This window comes from Leptonychotes weddellii, chromosome 5 (genome assembly GCF_054177405.1).
Source record: "Leptonychotes weddellii isolate Sample4059 chromosome 5, ASM5417740v2, whole genome shotgun sequence".
In the NCBI taxonomy this organism is placed as follows: domain Eukaryota; kingdom Metazoa; phylum Chordata; class Mammalia; order Carnivora; family Phocidae; genus Leptonychotes; species Leptonychotes weddellii.
Window position 1 is genome coordinate 128,999,539 of NC_138373.1, and position 13,653 is coordinate 129,013,191.

A 13,653-nucleotide genomic window follows, 5' to 3' on the forward strand; every position below is an offset into this window, starting at 1 on the left:
TGTAGTGATCTAAAGGGGCACGTGCACCCCAATGTTTATAGCAGCAATGTCCACAATAGCCAAACTATGGAAAGAGCCCAGATGTCCACCAACAGATGAATGGATAAAGAAGATGTGGTATATATATATATATATATATATATATATATATATATATATATACAATGGAATATTACTCAGCCATCAAAAAATGAAATCTTACCATTGTTGTATGTATGTACTACATACAACAATGTAGATGGAACTAGAGGGTATTATGCTAAGCGAAATAAGTCAATCAGAGAAAGACAATTATCATATGATCTCACTGATATGTGGAATTTGAGAAACAAGGCAGAGGATCATAGGGGAAGAGAGGAAAAAATGAAAGAAGAAACCAGAAAGGGAGACAAACCATAAGAGACTCTCAATCTCAGGAAACAGACTGAGGGTTGCTGGAGTGGTGGGGGGTGGGAAGGATGGGGTGGCTGGGTGATGGACACTGGGGAGGGTATGTGTTGTGGTGAGCACTGTGTATTGTGTAAGGCTGATGAATCACAGACCTGTACCCCTGAAACAAATAACACATCATATGTTAATAATAGATTGATCTAAAATAATAAAAAATAAAATAAATAAAAAAATAAAAAGTTGGAAGCTAACCGACTGAACCACCCAGGCACCCCCAGGCTTGAATTTTTAAGTATCCTTTAACTATGTTCCTTTAACAGCACACACACACACACACACACACACACTTTTATATTAAGTTTTGTGGTATAGTTAAGGCAAGTTATGTGATTTCTTTATTGACTGAAGTGGAACTTCCTTGTATATGACTGCAATAGGATTTTTATGTATATTCAAGAATGTATTTTTTTGGCGTATTATCACTTTTCCTTTGGTAATACATTGACCTTATTTCTTCATTTCAAAATTACTTGCATACTCTACATTAGGTCCGTTTTGAGAGGCTTGATTTTAAGAATAAAAATATTTCTCTTCATGAATACAGATGATGCTGATATAAATTTTGGATACTGTGAAGTGGAAGAAAGATGTAGGCAGTCTTTTGAGGCTTGGCAAGGCAAACAGAAAGAACTGGAAGACCAGGAGAAAGAAACTCTCAAAGCTCAAAGGGATAGAGAAGAAAAGCAATTTCAAGAAGAAGAAGAAAAGAGACATTGCTGGATGAAACAATTTGAAGTTGAAAAGAAGAAATTAGAGAATATTCAGAAGGTAAGTGTTTTTTCTTTTAAATTTTTGTTTTTCATACATTTTTTCTTTCTTTTATAAATTTTTAAATTTAAATCCAATTTAATTAACATACACTGTATTATTAGTTTCGGAGATAGAATTTAGTGCTTCATCGGTTGCATATAATACCTAGTGCTCATTACTTGAAGTGCCCTCCTTAATTCCTATCACCCAATTACCCCATCTCCCTACCTTCTCTCCAGGAACCCTCAGTGTGTTTCCTATAGTTAAGAGTCTCTTATGGTTTTCCTCCCTCTTTGTTTTCATTTTATCTTATTTTTCCTTCCTTTCCCTATGTTCATCTGTTTTGTTTCTTAAATTCCACATATGAGTGAAATCATATAGTATTTGTCTTTCTCTGACTCACTTACTTCTCTTAGTATAATACCCTCTAGTTCCATCCATGTTGTTGCAAATGGCAAGATTTCATTCTTTTTTTTTTTTTAAATATTTTATCGATTTATTTTGACAGAGAGAGAGAGAGCAAGAGAGGGGACACAAGCAGGGGGAGTGGGAGAGGGAGAAGCAGGTTTCCCGCTGAGCAGGAAGCCTGATATGGGGCTCAATCCCAGGACTCTGGGATCATGGCCTGAGCTGAAGGCAGACGCTTAACAACTGAGCCACCCAGGTGCCCCAAGATTTCATTCTTTTTGAAGGTTGAGTAGTATTTCATTATATATATGTGTGTGTAGATATATATATATCACATCTTCTTTATCCATTCATCAGTTGATGGATATCTGGGCTCTTTTTATACATTTTTTGAATCAGTAACTACTGAATAGTACTGATGTTTTAGCTTATGGTGTGGACTGAGCTCTGTTCTATGGGATTTAAGTACTCCTAATAATTGAGGCAATTGTCTGTGGTAACAATATTTACTATGGCTTTCTTGATTAGTTTTCATTAAATTTATTGGATTTAAAAATTTATTTAAATTTATTTGACTATATACATTAATTTAATTTATTTAAAAATTTATTAAAATTCACTGAAATTTCAGATGCTGCTTTGGATCTTGTGGGCCCCTAGGGTCAATGAAGTTACAAAGATTGTCCTAAGTCGATATTTACAACATAGGTCGATATTCACAACATAAACGTTGCTTTTTCATACCCTTCTAATCATACAAGAAGGCAACAGAATTTTCTTGATCATGAAATATCCTTGCTATGTGGTCTAATGTATAGCAATTACATAAAACATATTTGGTTATAGCAGTTCACCCATGTAGGTAATGGTCTGTGTCTTGCTCCCATAATTAAGCTAATTCCTGAGACTAGAAATTTTTTGGTGTGAAGGAGTTTTGTGTTGTTTTTGTTTCTGTTTCCTCTTAACCCTACCCCAGGAGGTCCATTCCTTTAGGTCATGGTAGTGGTATATTGAGAAACTGGTGGATTTTTGGTACCCTACTTTATGGCCATCAGGATCATTAGAATGTCTAGATAACAAGCAGGATGGACTTCTCTGTCTTACATTACTAAAATTGACCTACATATTACCCACACTTACTGGTTTTGAGAGTTGCATATAGAGAACATTGACATGTGGTCACTTAGGCAGTTCAGTGTATTCTACCCTTCCATGTTGAGTACATTGCATTTCCTGATTGTATATGAAATAAATTAATTAAAAACTTTTTACTTAAATAAATTAAGTAAAAACTTAAATAAATTAAGTAAAAACAATTATACTGTAGACCCAGTTTGGCTGTGGCTTTTTCTAGTGTGGATCCTTAGCTTTCCTTTCATTATATTTTCCTTTCCACAGACCAGATTAATTGGTCATTTCCAAAAGTCAGAAGCTTTATTCCAGGATAGGCTTTAATATAATTTAGATTTTTGGAGTAGTGTTTGTTGTCTTATGCTGAAATGCATCATTGCTATTGATTGTTAGTGGTGTTTACAGATTTAGAAAACATCTGACTTTTAAAGATTTTATTTTTTTATTTGACAGAGAGAGACACTGTGAGAGAGGGAACACAAACAGGGGGAGTGGGAAAGGGAGAAGCAGGCTTCCCGCAGAGCAGGGAGCCTGATGCGGGGCTCGATCCCAGGACCCTGGGATCATGACCTGAGCCGAAGGCAGACGCTTAACGACGGCCACCCAGGTGCCCCGAAAACATCTGACTTTTAAATTCTGTTCATTTTTAATTGTTTTATTTATTTTTTATTTTTTTTATTAAAGATTTTATTTATTTATTTTTTTTGACAGAGAGATAGAGAGAACAAGTAGGCAGAGAGGCAGGCAGAGGGAGAGGGAGAAGCAGGCTCCCCGCCGAGCAGGGAGCCTGATGCGGGGCTCGATCCCAGGACTCTGGGATCATGACCTGAGCTGAAGGCAGCCGCTTAACCAACTGAGCCACCCAGGCGCCCCCATTTTTAATTGTTTTAAAACAAAGAATTTATTGACTACCTCAATGGCAAAGCATTCAGCTATGTGTTTCAATGACACAAAAGAGATCTGACATTCAGGCCCCACCTTCAGAGGATTCTAACTTAGTTTCTGAAAGTAATTTGTGCTTTATCTTAAATTATAGTTTAGAAATATTTTAATGAATTCCTAAATGTATACATTTTTATGTCTTGAGGTTTAAAACTTTTCCAGTGGGACCATGCCATAATTTTATAGTGATGTATTATAAATATATAATTTACTTACTTTCAGTAGTTCTTTTCTGTGTCCTTTGTTAGCTGTTGGGGAGTGAAATAGGAAGCTATTATAAATTTCTTTCCTCAAGAGTTCTACCCAACTTCTCCCTCCTCATTTTTGGCAAGTGATCACATTACATTTTTGCATCAATTACGAACTCCCTCTTCCTAATCCTATATCTACTTTGCACCCAATCTCTGTATTCACCCTACCTTTTTTCTTGTCTTTACTCCACACTCATGAGGAAAGGTTTCTTCTACTAAAAGTTAGCTTTCCCTGCGCTGCTCTATATTCTATTTTTCAGTTTACCCCTACTTTTTTGGTTATTTTACCTTGTATGCTGAAACGCCCCTATCAACTTCCTCCTTTCTTATTATTTAAAGCATGTTCAGTTTTCTTCCATTCTAGAAACAAAAAAAAAGAAAAATCATAAGATCACCTTTGTTAATATGTCTCACTTTAGCTTCTCTTTAGCTCTACTTATCATAGTAAGGCATCTTAAAGAGTAGTTAGTTTTGCTATATTTATGTCCTCGTCTCTCATTGAATCCTAAACCTACGAGGTGTATATCACCACCACCCCATTAAATGAAACTGCTCTCAACAAAAATAACCAATGACTTCTAAGTTTCCATATTCACAGTTTCTTTTTCAGTTCTTATATTGGCCTCTGTAGCATTTTATGCCAGTAAAAATTTGATTGTTCACCATTTCTCTCTTCTTTGACTTCTGTAGGATCACAACTCCTTGATTTTCTTCTTACCTGTTTGGCAGTTCCTCTTTATATCCATGTTAGCCTTCTCCGTCTCTGTCTCTGTCTCTCTTCTTTTTTTTTTTTTTTTTAAAGATTTTATTTATTTGACAGAGAGAGAGACAGCGAGAGCAGGAACACAAGCAGGGGGAGTGGGAGAGGGAGAAGCAGGCTTCCCGCGGAGCAGGGAGCCCGATGTGGGACTCGATCCCAGGACCCGGGGATCATGACCTGAGCTGAAGGCAGACGCTTAACGACTGAGCCACCCAGGCGCCCTCTGTCTCTCTTCTTGAATATGGTACTACCAAGGATTTCTTCTTTTGTTCTTTTTTTTTCATATACTTTCTCTCTTGATAATGTTGTTCATAGCTGACAGAAACAAATCTGTTATATAACTGTTCAGAAACAAATCTATATTTATAACAAAAAAGAAAAATGAACTATGTAACTCTCCTACAGATATTTACACTCAGAACTTAATGTGTCTAAAACTGAAGGCATTGTCTTTCTGAGTTGTGCTTCTCCTCTGGTATTCATCATTTTGGTGAGCTACACTATCATCATAGTCTAAGCTAGAAAGGTAAGGACCATCTTTGGCTCTTCCTTCTCTTTATTATCCTCTTCTCTCTAATAGTTATATTATCCATCTTCTCACCCACCCACCTATCTGCTGTTACTCTGTAGTTCAGGGTGTCCTAATGTCTAGCTTGGCATATTCACTAAACTCTCTAATTGATCTCTACTTTTGGTCATGTATTCCACAAACTCATTCACCGTAATGCTGCCAGAAGGATTTTTTAAACATTATTTCTGTGTTTAATTCTCATTTTATAAGATTATGTCCAAAGAAATATTCCCACTTCCTTTATTTCCAGGCACTTGGCATTTTGTAGCAATTTCATGTTTACATTGTCTTTGTATCTGTTCTCACTCCCATCACCCTATACAGAAGGCCCTCCTTGCTTCTTACATGGGCTTCTTTAAAACCTACCTTATTGATCTCTTTAGTGACTCCTTGGTTTTTTGTCTTTAACTCTAATGTAACCTTTTAATTTTCCTAAAAACAGAGCTACATTTTCCTAGTTGAAAAACATTTAATAAATGCCTTCAAATACAATCTTCTGTATGACACTTTTCATGATCTTCTAGTTATAGCACCTGTTTCTACTGTGATCCTTTATAGTTTTCTCTTGTGATAAATTTATTCTGCTAAATTTTAGGTAATAGGTGAACTTACGATAGTGTTCCCATATTAAAGGTAAAATTTTAGAGGAAAAGGATTATATTTTACTGATTTTGTTTATTCTGCAGAGCCTTAACAAAATAGATGCTAATCAAGAAAATCATTATCCACTGAACTGATGGATTATGTGGATTAAATGGGATGGTATGGAGAGAAAAAATTGTAATGCAAAACTCATCTTGCAAACATTATTATTTGTAATTTTTGCACTGCCCAATAACATATCTAGCCAATGCATTTTATTATGTGAATAAACATACTCAAATAAGTAAAACAATTTGCCCAGGTTGCAAACATCTTTATGTGCTCAAAATGGGAACCCTAGATATCATTTATGTGATACTTTAGGTTGAGATTAAAGTTGTTATCCCAGTACTAATAACAGAGTATCAATGGGTGAGTTGTTATCTTTAACTATTATTTACAAATATAGGTTGTGAGATTTGAATATAATGAACATAATGTTTTTTTGATATTTGAACATAATATCTCAATATTACTGTATGTTCAGCAAGAACAGAACAAGATGAATGATGAACTCCATAAAGAAGAGAAAATGTGGAAAGAGAAATTTAAACAGCATGAGGTATCTATTTCTTGTTTTTAATCATCACAATAATCATTCTTCATTTGAAATAAATTATTATACTTGAAATGGACATTTTAAAATAATATTGCCTACCTGGTGTAGGATTTAATTTACTAAAGCTTTAAACACTTCATTAATCATCAGAAATTCTCCTTGAAATATAAGGTCCTAAAAATTAAAATAAACTGGTTTAGTGAGTGAACATGTCTATATAAAATTATAATTCTACAATTTTTAAGGTTTGAGGAAACATACTATTATAAATATTTCATTATGATTGAAGATGGTTATGAAAATCACACCTGGGAATATAATAGTATAACTATTGAAATTCAAGACAAGGGGGGAGAAGTTGTAAAAGCTGCTGGAGCAGAAAGGCACATTACTTAAAAAGGAGCAACAGTAAACTAACACCTGACTTCTTAAGTGAAATGATGGAAGAAGATAGTAGAACAAAACAATTTAAGTGTTAATGGTTTCTTTGATCTTTAGTGTTCTTTGAATCCTGAGTCATCCCCTGATTTCTGGACTCAGTTTTCATTTCTTGTATGCCTAAATCTTTTTTTTTTTTTTAAAGATTTTATTTATTTGAGAGAGAGAATGAGAGAGAGAGAGAGTATGAGAGGGGGGAGGGTCAGAGGGAGAAGCAGACTCCCTGCCAAGCAGGGAGCCCGATGCGGGACTCGATCCTGTGACTCCAGGATCATGATCTGAGCCGAAGGCAGTCGCTTAAGCAACTGAGCCACCCAGATGCCCTGTATGCCTAAATCTTGTTGAAAACATTATTGGATAGCAAATTTTCTCAGTCTTTGCACACTTGAAAATATTTTTATTTTGCTTTAACAACCAAACGATTAGTTTCCTGGGGTATAGAATCCAGATTTATTACCATTTGGTTTTAACAATTTAAAGATATAACTCCATTGAATATTTATATATTTTTGCCTGTTATTATTATAAATTTAATACTCATTCCTTACATTCTTTTGAAGCCTTAGGATTTTTTACTTTTTACATTTATCCACACGTATTTACTGATTTCTTATTGCGTGCCAGGCACTTCCTGAGTGTTCAAGGTACAGCAGTGGATAGAATGGAAAATACTGCCTTCATAGAGCTTAATTCCTTAGGGTTCTGAAATATTGCTAGCATCCATGTGGGTGTATCAGTGTGTGTGTCTATGTGTGTGCATGAAAAGTTAACTCCACTCTTCATCTTACGACCTTTTTTGGTTTAGAAAACATTTTTCTTTTCTTTTTTTTTTTTTAAAGATTTATTTATTTATTTTAGAGAGAGAGAGAGTGCCAGGGTGTGGGGAGGGCAGAGGGAGAGAGAGAATCCTGAAGCAGACTTCCCACTGAGTGCAGAGCCCAACATAGGGCTCAATCCCAGGATCCTGAGATCATGACCTAAGCAGAAATCAAGAGTTAGACACTGAACCTACTGAGCCACCCAGGTGCCCCTGAAAACATTTTTCTATTATTTTCTTCCCTTCAATTTTTCTCAGGTCTTTAGCTGTACCTCCTACTAGTCATATTGGAGTTTCTGTGTTGATCCCCTTTACACTTGAAAGTCTCTGTCATAGATTTCATGTCTTTGTTATTTTGTATGTTGTTTCAGGAAAATGTCTAATTTGGAAGTTTTTATTTAGTCAACACCTATTTAAGCTGTTCTATTTTGATTTTTTGTTTGAGTGAGTCATTTTTTTTTTGAGTACTTGCATTTTCATTTTTATACAAAGTTATCCTTATTTAAACGTATTTTTCCGAAAAATTTTTTGTAAATTTTTATTCAGTTTAATAGCTCTCTTATCTCAGAAACTACTTCTTCCTTCCACTTACTGAACTATTTTGATTGTCTCACATCCTTTGTGTTAATTTTCCTCAAATATTTGCTGAATTTTGTTGATCTGTTTACTTTTGTTTTAGGACTCTAGTGACAATGACATTTTTCTCGCCTAACTCCAGATGATCTCACTTAATGCAATATGTGCTTATCAGCTCTCTTAATAGTTAAGAAAGGATAAAATGTGTGACGAGACTAGTTCTTCATATTGCTTATATGTATGTTCTACCTTGCCTTCCTGGTCTCATAAATCTCACCCAATAATCCCCTGCTTCTGCAGTTTCTGTGCTAGCTCTGGGAATCTCCTATATCAGACCTCCCATCTCAGAAAGTTTGAAGTCCTCTTCTACACAAATTTTGGCTTGTGGTTTCTCTTGCTTTTTCTCTGTGTCATTCTGATTTCATAAGCTTTCTATCTTCAAGGAATTTCTCAATTTATATCTGGGTGGCTTAGTATAGCTATAATATTAGAATATCAACTTGCTAACATGATCAAAACTCCCAAATATTTTTTAAAAATTATTACCCTTTAAAATAAATGGCTTTAGTTCTTCTAAGTGAATTTGGTAACAACTTCATTATGATTTCAATTTTACTATTTGTTTTCAGCCTATATTTTAGATGATAGTTTAATGACATCTTTAGTTTATGCTGACTACTATTTATCTTACTTTAGGAGTTTATTAAAAACTTGCATTTACAAATGGAAGAAGAAAGAACACGATTTAAAGATCTACAAGAAAAAGAAAAAATGCGTTTATTAAAACTGCAGCATAATGCAGCTGTAACAATTCAGGCTAAATATAAAGCATTTGTGACCTACCAAAAATATGGCCCTATCATAAAAGAACAAATAGAAAGTAAGAAAAGGAAAGTGCAAGAGTGGAAAGAAAAGGAAACAAAAATACGACAGATGGAAGAAGAAAAATGGAAAAGATTGGAGGAAGAACAAAAGATAGAAGAAGAGATAAAAAAGCAGAAGCAGGAGGCAAGGAGGAGGAGAGAAAAAGAATATGAAGAAAAAAAGAACATCATGAGAAGAGAAAAAGAGCAACTACTAAACAAGGAAAAATTAAGATTAAGAGAAGATGCAGGCGAACAGCTAATAATAAGTAGAGCATTAAAGAAACGTGAATATAATATCAAACTTTTAACTGTTGAAGATACATCAAAGAATAAGGATGATATGGCCAAAAAGGTAGGGGATGAAAAGTCAAAGAAATGGGAAGATGTTCCCCTCTGGCTACTTGAAAAATCAAATAAGACAGAAAGTGTCGGTAGACAGCTTGTACTAAAAGAATCAATACAAGAGCAATTGAAAGATCCTATTACAAACCAGGCAATTTTGGCAGAATTTGAAGTAAAAAATGAAAACCTGCCAAAAAAACAATGTTGTGAAAAAATTGTCAAGGAAGAAAGAAAATGTGAAAATATAGACAAAAAAACTGAATTGGAAAACCCAGATCTAAAAGAAAATGTGAAAGAACAGTTTCAGCTGCAAGAATTAAAGCCTCAAATACAAAAAGGGGAAAATGTGAAAACTGCCAAAAATGAGAATATGAGACAAGACACCCAAATAGTAATAGTAGGACATAATCAAGAAATTAACAAGGTAAAAAACAATGAAGCACAGAAAATAATCAAAGGTAATCAACAGAATAAGATACAAAAAGTAGAAAAAGAAGAGCTATCAGAACAGAATGGGATATTATATGAAAAGAATAATATTTCAGTGATTTCAGTGAAGGAACAACCACTAAAATTAGAAAATTCTGAAGTTATAGAGGAAAATATAATACTACAAGAAAAAGAAATTGATTTAAAATCCAAAGAAAAAACTGAGGAGATCCCAAAAGGCAATACTCTGAGTAGTGATGTGATTTTTAACAGCAGTGACTCCATGATAAATATAGAAGGCAAAATAAATGAGCAAGATTATATTTTTGGTAGAAATGCTCTTCGTGAAGATTTGGGGGGCTATAATGCAAAAAACTCCTTAGTTTTTAAAGAATTAAACTCACTTAAGTCTCAACCTAAAGAAACCACAGAAGAATATCATGAAAATAGAACTGAATGTAAAAGTATTGTGACCTGTTCTTTACCAAAGCCAACACTTCTATCTTCTATTGAAGAAAAGAGGCTAGCTTGGATAAAATCATTTAAACCTTGGTTTGAAATTTTCAAGGAAAATCAACAAAAGAAAATTGTTAAGATGAAGAGACCTATAAAATGCCCAGCCAACATGATGCCCCCTTTGAATACACTAGAAATTCTTCGATGTGGCCCTTGGAATACTTTACAGCAGGTATTTTATAACCTTATAATACTTTTTCATATTCAATTACAACTGATTCTCTAAAATGTCAAAGACATATTTTGTATCCAAGAATTTTGTCTCTTAATTGGTGACATTGCTAATGAAATATTGCCCCATTTGAGGGGAGATATATTTAAAAGATCTCCTTGATTAAAATTCTTCAAGGTATCTCCCTCAGTGTAGCACTACAAAAAGCTTTGATTTATATCTTGAAGCCATGTTCAAGGGTCCTGTAGCCATTATTAAGCTTCTAAGAGTAGAGGCATCTGGGAATTTAGTGTGGAATTTAGTAGGAAATTCCTAAATTGACATTCAGTTAGTTTGCTAACTGCGTCTTGGGCACAACACCACCTACTGGCTCCTTTGGAATGAAGTGGATTTCTCTGTACCTGACAAGGGCTGTGAAAGAAAGGCTCATGATAGAAGACTCTAGAATTTCTATTTGGAAACATATTTAGTCATGTGCTATATAAATACGGCACATATATGCCTGAAATTTAAATAATCATCACCAACTGCAATGAACTTTTATGTTTATAAAGCCCATATTTTCAACCAAAATTAACACAAAAACTAACGGGTGCCTGGGTGGCTCAGCCTGTTAAGGCTCTGCCTTAGGCTCAGGTCATGATCCCAGGGTATTGGGATAAGCCCCTCATTAGGCTCCCTGCTCAGCAGGGAGTCTGCTTGTCCCTCTCCCTCTGCCCCTCCCCCTGCTCATGTGCACTCATGTGCACACTTTCTCAAATAAATAAATAAAATATTAAAAAAAAAAGACAGAAACTAACAAATGGGTAGAAAAACAGGAAAGAATATTTCAAGTAGTACAACACTAGAAAGGACTTATGATTAAAATACATGTATCTGGCTAGGGCCTGAAACTGAAATGTATTCAATAAAATGTATTTAGTTTTTTGATATAGACAGATGCCTAGGAAAAGAAACATTCATGTTAATATATATCAATTTTTTAATTTATTCACTCAGCAAATATTTATCTGTTCAATATGATTGATCAATATTTATTGTTGGACTAAAGGGACAAAAAGAAACCCCAATCGTTGGCATTATGGAACTGACTGGTATACAAAAAGGCTTTAAACAAATAAATATACCAATAAATACATTACTACAGATTTTGATAATTTCTGTAAATAAGATTCCAGGGTATTCTTTTTTTTTTTTTTTAAACTTTTTTATTATTTGACAGAGAGAGACACAGCGAGAGAGGGAACACAAGCAGGGGGAGTGGGAGAGGGAGAAGCAGGCTTCCCGCTGAGCAGGGAGCCCAATGCGGGGCTCAATGTGGGATGCGGGGCTCAATGCGGGATGCGGGGCTCGATCCCAGGACTCTGGGATCATGACCTCAGCCTAAGGCAGACACTTAACAACTGAGCAACCCCAGCGCCCCACGGTATTCTTTAAAAGGATAATAAGATAGTGGGCTTTAAAGAGATCTCTGGGATGTGAAAAAGCAGTATAATGAACAAGAACTACTTTGAAGTTCCTTTATTTCCTAGGCAATGTATTTTCATATCCATCAGATCTGTAGAGCTACACATAGAATCTCTCAATAGCTCTTCTATTAATTATTTCCCTTGGCTCCGTTATCTCTGGAATCATTCTTTTTCTACTTTCCCTAAGATGTGCAGTCTTTCTGAATTGGTAACATTAGCTACTAACTTTTATTTTGGGTAATTTTCCTATGCGTATCTGTTTGAGCTAGGCCTGAGTGACAGCTTCATGCTCATCGTGTACTTGTTTCTAAAGTAAACTGAAGTTAGTAAAACAGCAGTGCTCTTCTCTTTCATTGTGGGTCTCTGCTCTGTTCAATGAGAAGAGCACTGAGAGAGTTAAGATGTGTGAACCTGTCTCCTTGGTGTTTCTTCTCCTATCCACTCTGTTCCTTTTGTGAAACTCTTGTCATTATACATAAAGTAAGGATTACTCCTTTTGCTTCTTAGAGCAAGTCCTGGCCAACTGTAATGGGTATACAGATCACCTGGGAATTTGTTAAAATGCTAATTCTGATTCATTGGGTCTGGTGACCAATCCCAATGTTCTGCATTTTTAAAAAAAAGATTTTATTTATTTGAGAGAGAAAGAGAGAGAACGAACAGGGGGAGAGGGAGAAGCAGACTCCCCGCTGAGCACGGAGCCCCATGCAGAGCTCGATGCCAGGCTCAGTGTGGGGCTCGATGTGGAGCCCCATCCCAGGACCCTGAGATCGTGAACTGAGCCAAAGGCAGACGCATAACTGACTGAGCTACCCAGATGCCCCAATGTTCTGCACTTTTGCAGTGCTCCTTGGTTGATGCTGTTGGTGCTGGCCCATGGATTAATATGATTAGAAAAGTTGTAAAAGACACTGTAATCCTCTGACGACTGCTCAAGCAACTATTTCGAACATTTAATTTTTCTTTGAAGCATCAAGTATACAGTATAAAGTTGAAAAATATTTATGAATGTGTCTATAAATGCAGAAGTGTTATAAAATACCATCTTGTAATGACCCTGGGAGATGGTTTATATTGGTGTCTTTATTCACTATTGCTACTGACCCATGACTCTCTTACTTTGATTTTCTAGTCTCTTAGCTTCACATCTTTATCCTTATCTTGATCATCCACTGCCATCTTTGGAAGGTCCTTCTAGAGAAGACCTTTAGAAGAGAAAAGTTTACTCCTCTAGAATTTCACCCAGTGATGAATTCATTTTGCTTATATTAATCTCTCACTTTCAGCCTTCAGCACATGAAATCCGGTCTGCCTCTTGACTATACTTCTTTACAATTTGTCAGGCAATAGTGGTTTTCATTACTTGACTGTGGGTGGATGAGTGGGAGGATGGACAAATGGATGAATAAATAAGTCCAACTGAATGTTAATCTTATCTCCATATTGCTGCTAGCTTCACAATTTAGACTCTATTAATTAAAAAGGAAATTAATGTAAAAATTATTTGAGTATAATTCAATAAAGTACTAACAAGCCCTGTATCAAGTAAGATCGGGGTCCTGAT

The 13,653-nt window shown here is 35.3% G+C and overlaps 1 protein-coding gene across 1 annotated transcript in view; it reads left to right on the forward strand.

Annotated features, from left to right (window-relative positions):
* LRRIQ1 (leucine rich repeats and IQ motif containing 1) overlaps positions 1-13,653 on the forward strand; it is a 181,256-nt gene that overhangs the window by 12,477 nt on the left and 155,126 nt on the right. Inside the window, exons 6-8 of the mRNA XM_081818979.1 lie at positions 995-1,218; positions 6,393-6,467; positions 8,992-10,620. Of these exons, the coding sequence (XP_081675105.1) occupies positions 995-1,218; positions 6,393-6,467; positions 8,992-10,620 (1,928 nt within the window). The remainder of the gene's footprint in view (positions 1-994; positions 1,219-6,392; positions 6,468-8,991; positions 10,621-13,653) is intronic.